The following is a 16,721-nucleotide window of genomic DNA, read 5'->3' as shown; positions in this document are numbered from 1 at the left end:
CGTGGGAGCACGAGTTAGTTAGGGGATGCAGATAGAAGGATGGCAGAGTTCAGCGGTGTGCGTGTTGAAGAGTTGTGAGGTGAGTACATGATGAGTGAGTGAGGCCAGCGGGTCTGTGTGAATGGAGCGAATGGGGAATGCATGGTGCGATGAGTGATTGGGGGGAGGAGTGACTCCCGCCCAAGGGACCCCGGGGTCAGTGTAGAGTGAGTTAGGGGGTTAGTCAAATTAACAAATATGGAAGTCGTTTTGTTGTTGGTGGGGAAGTAGGCTCGAAACCCGTTTGGAGGGGTGCAGGAGCCCTGTTGACGGGCTGGGAGCGTGGCTGCGAAAGGTGAGTATCGCTGAGTGGGTACCCCGGGCACCAGGCTAGTCGGCCGTGGTAGGCCAAGGGCCCATGGGGGGCCGGGATAGCGTAGTGGGCACGGGTGCGCCTGCTTGGTGCGGGGGCCCGGGGCGCCATTAGCCGCGTGGGCAGTGTTGTGGGCACGGGTGACCCTCGGAAAGGGGCCTGGGAAGCCAGCCTGCCACGTGTGCGTTTCAGGGGAGGTGCCATGGGGGGCACTCCCCGGTGTTAGGGAGCTGGTAGGCTCGGAGGCAGTGTAGTGCCCGGGGGTTCCATAGCGGGAGATTCGGCAGAGGGTCGTGCCTGCCAAAGGGAGCCACGTGTCCCAGCCATGAGACTGTGTGAGGGCACGGAGAGAAAATTGGCGGGCGAGGCCCGAAATTGTGAGGACACCAACACAGGCGATGGGAATCTGGGTTGTTATAACCAATAGTTTAAGCGAGAGGCGCTTGTTGAAAGCCCCGGGGTAGTTTAACAGTTAATGGTTAGGGTAGATTAGGAAGTGTACCCCTCCGCACCATCCATCCCCTCGCTCTCGTTGTGGGCCGCTGGACCCACTTTGGTTATAGATCGCTGAACTCTGGGGAGGCCATCCTGAGGCTTCGTTGGGCCTCGACACAGGACGTTAGCTCTCCCTTATTCCCCTCCGGGAAGGGAACGTAGGGGTTGGGAGTAGGCTCGGTGACAGGATAGGTTAGCCGAGAGGGTCACGACTGGATTGTCCGTCCGGTGGGCGACGTGCCGCGATTCGAGTACGTGGCCGTCAACACGCCGGCGGGCGCGAATCCGCAACAATATATATTTATGTATATGCATGTATGTATGTATATGTATGTATATATAAGTGTATATGTATGTATATATAAGTGTGTATATATATATAAATATATATATATATATATATATATATATATATATATATATATATATATATATATATATATATATATATATATGTATTGTTATGGATCTGGAAACCATTTGCATTCAACATACAGGTCCCAAAAGTTCGTAATCCCGTTAAGTACATGTGTAGTCAGAACCCTTTCGTTTTGTCTCGTGGGAGAATCAAAAACGTGCGTTGCGACTTCTTTTAGTTAGGTTATTAAATCTTTACCTTCTAAGACCATCCAACAAACAAACCGACAACACCACTGAACAAGCGCTTCACCCGCCCAACTGGCAACTTGCTGTTTCGAGGTAAGATCTTGGTAAAGTACCTTTTTGGCGAGTCTGCACGTGTGGAGTGGGCGGGCTTCCCGGTATAGCCGAAACCCGCCCAGAAACGGTCGACCCATGGAAGCCCCGTCCAATCGGGGCGAACAGTGACGTCAGTTTCACCAAGGCCCCTCCCCGCTGTGGGAGGTCCAGAAAAGTTACGACGCCATCCTCAGCTGAGAGTTCGGTGGAGAGGAGTTTTCACGGTGGTTGGACCAGGGGTTTTCACGGTGGCTGTGAGCAGTCTAGTTCATTTTCACGGTGGCCGTGAGCAGTCTGGTTCATTCTTCATGGTGGCTGTTACGGGGAGAGGAGTTCTGTGGACCCCGACTATTCGCCACGCGAGCTCTGCCACGAGCCACGAGTCCCACACGTGCGACTGTGACCAAACCGATGACTTTTGCGAGTTGCCGCACTACAGAGCATGCTTTCCCTCCGACGAACAGGTACTCACCGAACTCTGACCCCCAACTTGTTTCTCTTCCTGGCTGCGAGGGTCAAATAAAGACTCTGGGGTTTCTTTTCGTGTGTGTGTGTGTGTGTGTGTGTGTGTGTGTGTGTGTGTGTGTGTGTGTGTGTGTGTGTGTGTGTGTGTGTGCCTGTCTTTAAGTAGAACTGAGTAAGTGGTTTTTTTTGCTTATTGTAAATATTTCCCTGCTTGCATATTCGCACCAAGTCTTGCCTTTGTGTTTATTTTACAGTTAATAAATTTATTAGAAATGTGCCCAGTCCATTTCTGTCCCTTCTTACATTGATCCAGCATGGTCCAGGTCTGAGTATAAGTGGTGTTTCATCCCCGGTAATCAGTCTATCATAGCCAGCACGGCTTTGGCAGTTTCCGCTTGGCTGCACCAGAACCGGAGTTGGTCGTCGGTAGTTGGAACCCTTCCGCAGTCGGTAGAGTGACCCGGTTCGAGCAAGACGTGCCGAGCGTGTGGTTTCCCCGGCAGTCGAAATCGCGTAGTTAATTAGGTAAATTGGTTTTCGACAAACAGACCCTACGCTACGCGGTTGAGATATTGGCGTCCATGGTCGGTTCAGCGACCCGCCAGCTCATGGCATTATGTGGAACGACGGCCTATAATTCTGGGGAGTCTGGTGGGAGACGGCGTAACCTCCCCCACCTCGCGGTCGTTCTCGCCACCGACCCCTGGCCCGCAACAAATTGGTGTTCAGGAGCAGGACTCGAACCCCTCTGTCTCCATTAAATATTTTTTTATGGGATTCGGACCAGGAGTGTGCTTGACAACCTCCCCCTTCCCTTCAAGTTCAGAGCAGCAAAATTTTATTCAATTCTCAGTACGGACCATGGCGGACCAAGACAGACTGGTACAGGTGGGTTCGAGATTAACGTTAGAGGAACCCATGGCTCAGGATGACACTTTGCAGGAAGACCCTCCCCTGCAATCAAACCCAGAGGTAGCGTTGAGAGTGGCAGTGGTGGTGTATGAACCCCCCCTGCATCAAAATTTCCCCTCGGAGGACCGAGCGATCCCTGCTGGTTCCGCACACCATCATGGCGGACCGGCTCTGCCAAGACCATTTGACTTGGGCCAGTTGATGGAGATGTTAACAGAAATGAAAGGGGATTTACAAAGCCGAATGCACGCGAATACGCAAACAATGCAAAGAACGAATGCGAATATGAAAGAAATGAGAGGTGAAATGCAAAACATGAAAAACGAAATAAATGGAAATATGCAAAGCATGGGAATGGATTTACAAAACCAACAAAGGAGTGACATGCAAGCGCGAAATGGGAATATGCAAATGCTGAAAGCGGGTCAAGAGGAAATGAAGGCGGAGTTTGTAAAGGTGAAAGGCGAAATGCAGACCATGGATTAGAAAATGGCGCCTGCACGTGGAGGAACGGCCGAGTCAAAGGGGAGTGTGGAGGTTTGTCGGACTGCTGTGGAAACAGGCGAGGTCGAGAGAACGAGCGACGCCGCGTTAATTAAAGGAGAAAACGATAAACTCGGACAGGATTTAGAAATAGTAAAAGAAATGCGGAAATTAAAAGAGGGATTAACAGAGACGCAAAGGGAGATAGAACGAGTAATAGACGAATTAAATAAAGTAAAAGAGGAGCACACACAAGTAGAGCTGGTAGGGGACATTGGGGTTGAGCTTGGGGAATGTGTCGAGACCCAATGCGAGGGCCAGATTAACCTCCCACAGGAACGAGGGGAGACGGTATGCTCCCTCGAGGCAGGCTGTGACGAGGTGAGTCTGGCAAGGCCGTACGAGGTTGAGCGGGTGCATGGTGCAAATGAGCACATGCAGAACTTGGGGGGTATCGAAACCCCGGGATCTTTTGGGCGAACACGAGCCCCCGATGTGAATGTCCCAGAGTGTGTGTTAAAATGTGTGCAGACTGCGAATGACATGACATGTATGAGTGCATGCGTGGAATTGGGACACGAACAGACCCAGACAGGAGACGTTGGTCGTGTAACGGACGGGTTGATTTTGGAGACAGCATCGGCTCCGTGGGACGTTGTGTGCGAGGTTCGTTTCTTATTTTGTGAGCGGCCTAGGCACGCCCGACTCTGGATTCGGAAGCCGGTGCGAAAACGTACCGTGATTGAAATGAGACCATCACGTGGACCGTTAAAATGACGACGAAGTGAATGGTGTGAATTTGGAAAGCACGTGGCCTCATGTGACCACGTGCACGGAGGCCGACGTGATGCACGGAGCGAGTGTCAGGGACGACACAGCCAGTTCCGTCTGCGTAGCAAGCTTTGCAGGGCGGTCCGTGTGCGAGTGACGTCGGCGGAGATTGCGTGGAACGAAGGCCACGTGAGTAGAGCATGCTGGCTCACATGGTGGATGGCTCGGAGGCGAGCGTGTAATGCGATCGATGGGGCGACGTTACGCTCGGATGTATCGCCCAAACGGAAGGGATGTGCAAACTGCAAACTGCCGCCCTGGCGAAGCAAGGTTCGGAGGGCCTTGTTCCGAGTAAATGATTCCCCGCCGGGATGTAGCGAACATCCTCGTGCTTGGGCAAAGGAAAATTAGTTAGTGGGAAGGGTTTAGGGATAGATACACCGGCCTCATGGGGCATGAGCAGTTCTCCATGGGGCCCAGGTGGTATGAGATAGGTGAATTTTAGTTTAGAATTAGAAATGGATTGGAGACATGGACAGACATGGTACGTGTCGTGGGGACATAGCTTAGTAATATAATAAAATGGAACGTGCATTAGAGTGAGGGATGACGGGGAGCACAAATTAGTTAGGGGAACGTAGCTAGTGGAGCGTCAGTGTTGGAGTGAATTGAAAAGAAATACAATGAGTGAATGTGGGTCAGCGGGCCCGAGTGTGAGTGGAGTGAATGTGGAATGCATGGTGCGAAAGAATGATTGGGGGGAGGAGTGAATCCCACCCAAGGGAACCCGGAGTGAGCGTAATGTTAGTTAAATTAACCAAAACGGATGTCGGTTTGTTGTTGGCGTGAACTAAGGCACGAAACCTGTTGAAGGGTGCAGGAGTCTATTGACCGGCTGAGAGCGTGGCTGTGGAAATGTGCGCACTGAGTAAAGGGCCCCTGGGCACCGGAGTAGTCGGCCAGAGTAGGCCATGGGTTCAAGTGACCGAGTTAGTGTAATGGGCATGGGCAGCCCATGGAAACGGGACCCGGAGCACCAAAATGCCACGTGGGCATCGAAGGGGACACTGCCAGGGGCATTCCCCACGTTCATACGGAGTAGGTAGGCTGGGAGACAGCCTCAGCGACCCGGGGGTGCCGTAGTTTGAGTTCGGCAGATGGGTATCCCTGCCAATTGTGCCACGCTGCCCAGCCACAAAATTGTGCAAGGGCATGAGAGAAAATTTGTGGGCCGGGCCCAAATTAATAACGAACACCAACACAGGCGACGGGAATCATGGTTTCGAGAACCGATAGTTTAAAGACACAGGCGTGTTGAAAAGCCCCGGGGATAGATTATTGTTTAATAAATGCTAGGATTGATAGGAAACATGTACCCCTTCACACCATCCATCCCTTCACTGTTCGTAGGCCGCTGGACTCACCTTGGGAAATTGCTGAAATCTGAGGGAGTTATTCTGAGGCTGCATTGGGCGTCAAGGCAGATTCACTGGTCTCTTCCTCAATCCCCTCAAAAAGGATCTTACGGATTGGGGATAGACAGTTTTGACAGGTTAGCCGAACAAGGACAATAAATGGGCGAGGGACACACGTAATTATAAAAAAGTATAAAAAATGTACATAATTTTAACCCACCTGTTGTTTGCTTAGTGCCGGCAATGTAGTTAAGTTGTCCGAGTGAGTCTGTTAGTTTAGTTACGCAACACACTAGGTTATTTATTTTTGGGACATGTATTTCAAATGTCTCACTCTGGGATCCGTAGGTAAAACGTACTTGGGGAAAACCTACACCTGCATGCCACACGAAAATTAACGACTTGGGTCGAGTCTATAAAAGGGGGCAGGCGGGGGGGGGGGTAGTGTTACAGATATGGAAACAATTTGCGTTCAACATACAGGTCTCAAAAGTCAGTTATCCTGTTAAGTACATGTGTAGTCAGATCCTTTTCCTTTTGTCTAGTGGGAGAATCAAAAACGTGCGTTGCGACTTTTTAGTTTGGTTATTAAATCTTTTCCATTGAAGACCATCCAACAAACAAACCGACAACACCACTGAACAAGCGCTTCACCCGCCCGACCGGCGACTCGCTGTTTTGAGGTAAAATCTTGGTGAAGTACCTTTTTGGGCGAGTCCGCACGTGTGGATTGGGCGGGCTTCCCGGTATCGCCGAAACTCCACCCAGAAAGGGCGGACCCATCGAAGCCCCTTCCAATCGTGGTGAACAGTGACATCAGTTTCACCAAGGTCCCTCTCCGCTGAGGGAGGTCCATAAATGTTACTACGCCATCCTCAGCGGAGAGTTCGGTGGAGTTTTCGCGGTGGTTGGAGCAGGAGTTTTCACGGTGGCTGTGAGCAGTCTGGTTCGTTTTCACGGTGGCTGTTACGGAGAGAGGAGTTCTGTGGACCCCGACTATTCGCCACGCGAGCTCTGCCACAAGCTATGAGTCCCACACATGCGACTGCGACCAAACCGACGACCTTTGGCAGGTGCCGCACCACAGAGCATGCTTTCCCTCTGACGACCAGGTACCCAGCAAACTCTGACCCCCAGCTTGTCTGTCTTCACAGCTGCGAGGGTCAAATAAAGACTCTGGGGTTTCTTTTCTTTTTATGTGTGTGTCTGCGTGTGGGCCCGTCTTTAAGTAGAACTGAGTAAGTGGGTTTTTTTGCTTATTGTAAATATTTCCCTGCTTGCATATTTGCGTCAAGTCTTGCCTTTGTCTTTATGTTACTGTTAATAAATTTATTAGAAATGTGCCCAGTCTGTTTCTGTCCCTTCTTACATTGGTCCAGCATGGTCCGGTTCTGAGTATAAGTGGGGTTTCATCCCTGGTAATCGGTCTACCATAGCCGGCACGGCTTTGGCAGTTTCCGCTCGGCTGCACCCGAACCGGAGTTGGTAGTCGGTATATATATATATATATATATATATATATATATATATATATATATATATATATATATATATATATATATATATATATATATATATATATATATATATATATATATATTTCCAGCAGTGTGTGTGTGTGTGTGTATGTGTGTGTGTGTGTGTGTGTGTGTGTGTGTGTGTGTGTGTGTGTGTGTGTGTGTGTGTGTGTGTGTGTGTGTGCGTGCGTGACCTCTGTTTCTCGACAACCACTGGTCCGATGATTGCTGGTATATTGCTGGGGCCCCGTGGATGTGCCTTTTCAAGGTTTGATATTAATCGGACAAGTGCTTCCCAAGTTATGGCCATTTATTTACCAACCAATGAAAGGACATGTTGCTGCGTAGGCCGGTGCGTTGCTGGCTGACGATGACGTCACGTGCCGTGCTGGTTACGATGGGGATCGGTGCCTTAGTTACCGTTACGTAGGAGTGGCAATGGTCAATGGCAGCGAATGTCATGGCAATCAAAGACAGGGAGGTAAACTTGATTTTAATTTGGATTTTAATTAACTCTGTGTGTGTATCACAGCAGTTGCTACTTCAATGCAACTGATAATTCGTGGAATGCATGTGAACATTCCGTACGGGCACGCACCACTTCCGGATGGTGATAACTTAATGTATTCTAATAATTTCTCGATTTCTTATGCACATTTATCGATAAACACAATGCCCCAGTCCAGTCGTCGTTTACGAGAGCGGAGGGAATGGCCTGTGTGGTTGTTTGAAAAAAAAAAAATTGGGGGGGGGGGGGGTTTGCACGTACGGGTATCACCACTGCCGGATGGTGATGACTTAATGTATTTTAATAATTTCTCGATTTCTTATGCGCATTTATAGATAAAACACAATGCCCCAGTCCAGTCGTCGTTTTCGAGACCGAAGGAACGGCCTGTGTGGTTGTTTTTTCTGGCTCACGGTTTGAAAGTTTTTTTTTTTTCTTTACACGTACGGCCACGCACGTATGGGCACGTCCTAGTATATATATATATATATATATATATATATATATATATATATATATATATATAGTACATATATGTACATATATATATATATATATATATATATATATATATATACATATATACATACATATACATATATACAGCTCTGGAAAAAAATAAGAGACCACTCCAAAAAAATTTTTAAATCAGCATCTCTACATGTATGGCAGCCATTCCATTCCAGTGTCTGTTTAATTCCAACACAGGCACACCTCATTCTACTTTGTGAGGTACTGATAAGGTGATCACCTGAACCAAATCTTATTTAACAAGGAAAAGTATAAAAACCACTGCTGTGGTCATCACTATCCTCTTGCAATAGGACCAGCTGGATGGCAAAAACAGTTCTAGTAGTACCTCAAAAGTAATTGGAATCAAAAAAATACTAATTATTGACCATGCCAAAAGAGTTGAAAAGAAAAGCTTTGAGTGAGGAAAAGGGTTCAATTCTGGCTTTACTGGCAGAGGGGTACAGTGAGTGTCACGTTGCTTCCATCCTTAAAATTTCAAAGATGGCGGTTCATAAGAACAAGGTCAAGCAGCAGACATTGGGGACAACAAAGCTACAGACTGGCAGAGGGCGAAAATGACTTTCCACTGACCGGGATGAGCACCAACTCATTCGAATGTCACTCAACAACCGTAGGATGACATCAAATGACCTGCAAAAAGAATGGCAAACGGCAGCTGGGGTGAAGTGCACGGCTCGAAATAAATGCTCTAAATGACAATATTTTTATTCGGAATTTGGGAGAAATGTTGTCAGTAGTTTATAGAATAAAACAAAAAAAAAATTTGCATTAATAACCTTTCCATCGTCTTGCATAACTGTACGCACCACTTTACTGATGATTCCACCATGTCATCACAGCTTCTTATCCTCATAACAGATCGTCTGATGCAGAACTCTGTCAGTGGACAAACAAAAAATCCAAATTTCTTCTCTGAAATGGAATGTTATTTATCTTAAGAAAAGTCTGATGTTCTCAGAATATCTCTTATTGAGGATTATCCTTACTATAATTCACGGAGCGGTGTTTGTGTGTTTGTTTGTTGTGCTACTCCTACAGTTCTGGGCTGATTATATCCAGACTTGCTGCATTGGATCAGAATGACCCCAATTAATGTTTTAGGGTCTTTTTATCTTTTCTGGTGCTCTGGGAGGGTGAGTGGGGGAGGGGGGGTGGGGCGGGGGGGGGGGAAGAGAAAACGCAAATTTTCTATGTGAATGTGTATGGTATAACAACACCTCCAGGTGGGGGAGGGTATTACAAGTCCCCTCCATTTACAGCACAGTTTTCCTGTCCCCATATTTTCCAGTGTACACAGATGAGAATTGCAGCAGCGGCTGCTTGCAGCCTATTCTGATCTCTGCAAAGCATTCAATTCAGTGAATCAGGATGCCCCCTGGAGGATTTTTGGTCTTCGTGGGGTGCCACCAAAACTGATCAATCTGATGTCTGAACTATACTCTGGTACTGAGAGTGCTGTGAGATATGGTGATACCATCTCCGATTTATTACCTTCCCCTATCGAAGATGATCCTTCCCCCCTTCCCCCTTCCCCCTTCCCCTATCCATCTCCGATTTATTACCTTCCCCTATCGAAGATGATCCTTCCCCCCTTCCCCCTTCCCCCTTCCCCTATCCTTCCCCCTTTCATGCCTTTCTGTCTTGTTTGTTTGTATGTTTGTTTGTGTGTCGGATATCTCAAAAAGTTGTGGACAGATCCGGATGAAATTTAGTGGACAGGTTTGGTGTGTGACAAGGACGAACTGATTAGATTTTCGTGAAGATCAGTTTCCGGATCCCGCTACAATCATTTTTTACATGATTTTTCACCATTGAGAGATGGGGCTAAACGATGTATTACACGATGTCTCAAAAAGTTGTTGACGAATTCGGATGAAACTTAGTGGACAGGTTGGGTGTGTGACCATGACAAATTTATTCAATTTTGGTGAAGATCCTAATCCAGTTCCAACATATAATTTTTGAAGTGATTCTTCACCATTGAGAGATGGGGCTCAAAAACGATATATAACATGATATTTCAAAAATGTATTGGGCCAGATATGTTCTCGTGAATGATCCATTACAGGGCAGAGGGATGTGCTCTACCGAGTGCCCTTCTAGTTTCCTGTTGTTACTAGCGTTCTTCAGGGCTGTGTTCTGCCCCCCACACTTTTCAGCACTTGTATGGACTGGATTCTGGGGAGGATGTTGGAGAGATCAAGCTGCAATGGATTGTTTGGGAATGTCAAGATCTCTGAGCTTGATTTCATCAATGATGCAGTCATCTTGGCGAAGACTCTGGATATCCTTTTGGAGGCCATCGAGGTGCTGATTGAGGAGTCGGAGCTGTTTGGATTACATGTTTCCTGGGTCATTACTAAGATCCAGGCTTTCATTGACATCTTGGATGCTGCTATCTTGTCTGTACCTATTTGTGGTGAGGATGTTGAGGTCGCAGAGAGATTCACTTCCCTTGGCAGTGATATTCATGTCTCTGCTGGCTGTGAGTCAGAGGTCAACAGACGTCTGGGTCAGGCCTGGGGAGTCATGGATTCACTGGATCATGGGGTATGGTGCTGCCGGTACCTGTGCGGGAGGATGAAAGTCCGAGTCTTCAGGTCCTTGGTGCTTCCAGTCTTGCTCTACAGATGTGAGACTTGGACTCTGACCACGGATCTGAGACATAGACTTCATTCCTTTGGTACCAAGCCTCTTTGGAGTAACCTTGGCTATCTCTTGTCGGACTTTGTGTCCTGAGTTTGCTGAGAGAGATTCAAATGAGATTTGTTACCTGCATAGTTTGTGAGCATCAGCTGCGGTTGTATGGATGTGTGGCTCGTTATCCTGATGCTGATCCTGCGCACCAGATTCAGTGAGGGAGCCTCGTGAGTGGAGGAGGCCAAAGGGCCAACCACGTGCCTCATTGTTGCAGCAGGTTGATCGGAATCTCAAGGAGATGGGGATGGGCCAGGTATCTGCCTGGGGGATGGCCAGATGGAGGTTCCTGGAGTACTGGCAGAAAGTGGACGCAGCGAAGCGCTGCTCCGGCGCATGCTCCTATACCTGACCCTGATCTAACCTTTTTTAGCCACCTGTTTTCAAACTTGAATCGCTGGAGGTTGAATCACTTGCCTTATCGAGGTTGAATCACTTACCTCACCATCATTCAATATTTGTTCTGGACAGACCAAGTTTCATGGTTGTTCCTGTGAGACAGACACCATATTGGCACCCTTACAGGGCCAAGTCAATCGTTTCAGATGCTCAGCTCCACATAACATCAAGGTAGTTCAAGCCCTTGCCTCTCCCTTGGTATTTCTTGATGTGATCAAAACTCAGACCTTGAAGAAAACAAAAGAGGATGCTGAGACATAGGGCCTTTTTTATTGTCTCATTCTCCCCTTTTTTTACAAACCTTATTTTTTATTTATCCATAATCCACCTGCAACTGGTCATGTTCATTTGAATACGCTAACTATCAAACCAACTGTGGAATCACCTCCCCGAGACAGCACAAGACCACTATTCCCTCCAGGGCTTTAAGGTGACAGTATTCTGCCATCTCCTGTCATCTTCCATCACAAGATACCTGAGATATTCACTCTGTCTCTCAAGCCTTCCCACTCCCATTCCTTTTTGTTTATCTGTTTTTATGATGGTCTGATTCAAATCTTTTTCTATATGTGCTTGTTATGTGTCTGCCTGTTCCCCACCTCCCTCTGGCAGTATGATATCCCTATTTTTAGATATCCCTATTGATATCCCTATCCTGCTATCTTGCTGTTTTACTTTCCAAGACCTTGTACACAGGAAAATACCATGTTTGCTTTAAATATAGACCAACGACTAACCTATACTCCTTTGTCCCAATTTTCTATGGTCTGGGGAACAATATTGTGGCTTCTGCTTGATCTTGATCCTTTTTTTCCATCATTTAAGATGCGAGCTCACCTGCTGTCATACCCGAAATTAAGTTCTGATTTCTTTTTTTTCCTTCTTCATAGCTTCATTTGATTGTCAGTCTCATTTGCTTGCTTGGCCTTCCCACTGTATGTATTCCCCTCTGCCTTCTGTTGACCAATTGAGCACAGACATCCCCATTAATAAAAAAAAATACATCAACAGACATGATTTAATTGTACGTGTGATGAAGGCCACTCTTTGGTTTAAACATTGTATTTTTGAGCCGTTTTGACATTTCATCAAATTGATTTTGCCTTTGCATTTTCCATTCCCTAGTTTTTCGATCCCGCTGTGACGGTATATTTGCCCAAATGCAAGTTGTTGTTGTCCCTTTTTCTCATCCACGTTTTTTTACATTCCATAATTTAACCTGTGAAATCTCAGTGGAGAGAATATAAAATCCCCATTTGTGATTAGCAATGGGAGATTAAATTAGCGAGGATTGCAAGGATAGTTCTCATTGCCTTCATGTTGAAGAAGGCCAAATCTTATTGTTTCAGAGGCACATATACAAAAGAGAAAAGTTTCCGCTTGTAGTTGGTGGCATGGAGGTTAAAGAAGTAGTTGACTGAGGCATAGTTAGTGATTCAGGTACCATGAGTGATGTCGCTGTCTGTGGCCTTTAACTTTGTGTATGCAAGCAATTTCAATTCATGCCTCAGTCTCTCGAGGGATAGGCGGGAGAGAAGATAATCATCAGAAGAAGTTGATTTATAGACATTGATTACCCTGAACTCATCCATCCTTAGGATTTTCCATTAAATGTCCTCTCTTCAAATTGCTGATTTCATCAGCATGGTGATGCCCTGGTAGCAGTTGCCATGCCGCTAACTCGTCGCAACAGTCAAATTATAGTTATTAGTTTCCCTTATGTTTATCTCTTACATTTTTATCATATGAAGGTTCGTGTGAAAGCTGCCATCATTTTTCCTGTTCAAAAAAAAAAATGTTTGGGTGTGGAGTGGCATGTTATTCTTGATCAACGCCCTGTTCTAAAGGCCACAATTGCAATTTGCTTTCATTAATTTTTTTGGAGTAATGTGACATGTTCAAAGCCAAAGAACAGCAACTATGGAAGCGTGCAATTTCTTCTGAAAAACAAAAAAAAAATCACACGTTCGGAGAAGTTAGAGGCATAAATGTGCAGGCTGCGATTTGGTCTTTTCAAAAACGTCCAAACTTCATAATGTGTCCGATTTTGAAGGCCATTGTTTTTTTTTTTTCTGGATGATGATCACAATAGTCAATGTTATTTCCTCAAACAACTGTTCATAAAAGCTGAAAGACTTTCCTCTTGCTCTGAAGCCCTTCAATGACCACCTCAACTTCACATTTTAGCAAAGGTCTGCTAAACATATTGGGAATGAGCATTATGAACAGTGACAAATGTCAGATTAATTTATTCATCTCTCTTTGCTTGGCCTGCAGGATGGAATTTTAAATCCACACGCAGCCTCTTGTACGTGTGCCGCTTGCTGTGATGACATGACCCTGGTAAGTGGCACGTTTTTGTCCACAGGAAAGTAAGGCAAGATGAATCTTAGTCACTCTATAGCATGGACGAAATCACTTGGTCGTAATTTTGTTTAAAGGATTTCAGGTTCCCAATTTTTTTTTAAACTCAATTGCAAGGGAAATGTTGAAAAACAACCTGCTGATTTGAGGATAAATCAGGATTCTTCTTGATGATCAAAGCTCTTCAAATAGAGGTCTAATTTTCTTTTTGCATTGTTCAAATAACCAGTCATTATTTATACTAATGGAGTTTTTTTTTGTCATACACAGTGGTCGTCTCATGTGATTCCCCACTGTTGTTGACTGGGCTGTTGGGCTGTGTTGGCCAATTGGCGTTATTAAACAAGAAAAGTATTTCCGCCAGGTTAAACACATTTCGCTAACTCTTATAATGAGCTTGCCAAGATATATTACATGGAAAAAGAGATGTTAAGATCCACCAGGAAAAGGTGTTCACGCAACTGTTCCTGAGATTTTCACTTTTGTTCTCAATGTCCTCACATTTGTAAAGTGATGGATTTAGAAAGCAACATTGTTTTCACGTCCTGTCTGAACTATTCATTGATTAAGACTTTTAATTTCCGAATGGAAGAGCTGCTCTTCTTATTCTTCTTCTCCTTCTCCTCCTCCTCCTCCTCCTCCTCCTTCTGCTTCTTCTTCTTCGTATTATTATTACAAGAAGGGGTACCTGGCGAAAAATTTACCTTCACCTTTAAAAAGTTTTGAAATAGCTGCTTTTCTCGTATCTTTTTCTCACCTGTGTCGCAAGTCGAGCAAAAGGCAGTGTGTAACCAGATATACTGTTTGATATAGCGATATATTATTGTTATATGAATAAAAAGGAAATGTTGAAAACAAAAGCATTGAATATAGCAAGCGTTTTCTGAAATTAATCGATATGAGACATGGGATTGAACGAGACTCACCATTTTTATAAGTGAAGAAGATGAAGGAGGAAGAGTTTTTGTTTTAAATGAAATTGAAACCGACCCATCTATCCTTACCTCGGTCAACGATATCATCCTGATTGCAGAGTGGGCTTGATTGGTGGTATCCTCTTTCTATGAATTGTTGCCGGCAAGATGCAGGGACAGATGCAGGCACACCGAGACCGAGCTCCTTTTATATTTTAGATTACTGTGGCCGATTTTTGTTGATCTAATAGCACCTAAATGCTTTGGGCTATCAAGACCAAATTTTGTCTGAAGATAGATACTGGTCTGAAATTGTGCACATGGGTGTATGATTTTTCCATTTATTTTATTGGAACTTTTTGAAAGCGAGGTTTAGCAGACCCTTTCTCTTGTTAATGTGTTTCAGGGAAAACCATACATTCAGTCAATGTGAAGTTTTATGGTGGCCTTTCTGTCTTCTACTGTCTCCTCTCTTGCCTTCCCCCTCCCTCCCACCCCCCGCTCTGTCTGAGATATGTCCCCCCCCACCCCCTCTAATGTACACAATGAACAGGGACGCAGACCCTGAAGTGGGAACAATAGGTTTAATCCGGACACGGGCACAGCACAGACAGCACAGCACAGCACAGCACCACATCCCAACATGGGTGGGTCACGTGACACCCCTTAACCACACCCATGTATGCATTATCATAAACTACTGATAAATCTCATTCTCCCCCCCCCCCCTTTAACAAATTAAGACACTCAGGAGGCTTACAGACACAAGCTAATGTTCTAAGGGCGAGTGGACGTCTGCCCTTGCTTGCAACTGCTGTGGGCTTCTCAATAGGGGTAGAGGGTTAGAAAGGAGTCCAGGTACATTGATGGGTGAAAAGCTTTCATGAGGAAACACCTCAGGTTCAAACGCAGGTGCTGTTGATACAGGAGTGGGTAACAAAGACACTTGAGCCGGTTCAATGTTTGGCTCCCCATGACGAAACCTGAGTTGGTCAACATGTTTACGTATGCATCTACCATCACACAACTTCACAAGAAACATCATTTCACCAATGTTGTCGATAATGTTGCTTGATAACCACTTGGTTCCACATCCGGAGTTCAATACGTGTACAAGATCATTGATCTGGAAGTTGTGGTTTACAGACGTTTGGTCGTGATTACGTTTCTGTGGAGACTTGTTATTCTCATCCTCGACCGTTATGTCCGGGTGCACTAATGATAACCGTGTTGTTAATTTATGACCCATCAGAAGCTTGGCAGGTGAGTGACCGGTGGTTTGATGTGGTCTGGTGTGGTAGTTGAGCAACACACGTGCTAGACGAGATCGAATGGAGCCTTCCTTGACGTGGCTTAGACCATTCTTGATGATCTGAACAGCACTTTCGGCTTGATGATTGCTAGCAGGTTTGTAGGGGGCAGATGTGTCGTGCTTAATGCCATTCATTTTGCAAAAGTTCTGAATCTCTGAATTAGTAAATGACGGTCTATTATCTGATACAATGGAGTTTGGAAGACCATGCTGTGTGAACATGGTACGTAGAGCTTCAATTGTTACAGCAGAGGATGAGGATGGCACCACGAGAGCTTCAATCCATTTGGATTGGGCATCAACTACGACAAGGAAAAGCTTCCCTTGAAATGGACGAGCATGGTCGATGTGGTCTGAACCATGGTTTTGATGGCCACAACCACATGGCCAATGGAGACTGTGGCAGTGTCTTGGCATGGGTTTGACAAGTGTAACCATGGTGTGCACTAGACTCAATGTCGCTGTCCAAACCAGGCCACCAAACATGGGCTCGGGCAATAGCCTCCATGGTGACTATGCCTGGATGAGCATTGTGGAGTTCACTGATGATATTCCTGTGGAGTTTAGGTGGAATTATCACTTGGCTTCCCCAAAGCAGGCAGTCTGCATCAATAGAGAGCCCATCCTCCCAGATGAGGTACGGTTTCACCCCTTCCGGTGGTGATGCCCAATTACCTGACATAACACAGCGTTTAAGTTGGTGATAGATCTGGATTGCTCTTGGTGGCACAACTAATCTGCTTAGCGGTTCCGGGCGCCTCATCGTGAAAGATGTTAGCCATGAGATGAATGATATTGTCACATTGTGGCTGTTCTGGGATGGTTATGGGAAGCGGCAAGCGACTGAGTGCATCAGCACAGTACATCTCCTTACCTGGGCCGTA

The 16,721-nt window shown here is 46.0% G+C and overlaps 1 protein-coding gene across 2 annotated transcripts in view; it reads left to right on the top strand.

The window, feature by feature from the left end:
• LOC147024416 (deformed epidermal autoregulatory factor 1 homolog) overlaps positions 1–16,721 on the top strand; it is a 328,494-nt gene that overhangs the window by 186,974 nt on the left and 124,799 nt on the right. For both annotated transcript variants that reach the window (XM_085884328.1, XM_085884329.1), the window contains exon 6: positions 13,525–13,590. In XM_085884328.1, coding sequence (XP_085740454.1) covers positions 13,525–13,590 — 66 coding nt within the window. The remainder of the gene's footprint in view (positions 1–13,524; positions 13,591–16,721) is intronic.

This window comes from Eptatretus burgeri, chromosome 6 (genome assembly GCF_056783735.1).
Source record: "Eptatretus burgeri isolate ZD-2024b chromosome 6, Ebu_testis_v1, whole genome shotgun sequence".
Taxonomy (NCBI): Eukaryota; Metazoa; Chordata; class Myxini; order Myxiniformes; family Myxinidae; genus Eptatretus; species Eptatretus burgeri.
The sequence above is the reverse complement of the archived record's forward strand: the minus strand, read 5'-3'. Positions and strand labels throughout refer to the sequence as shown.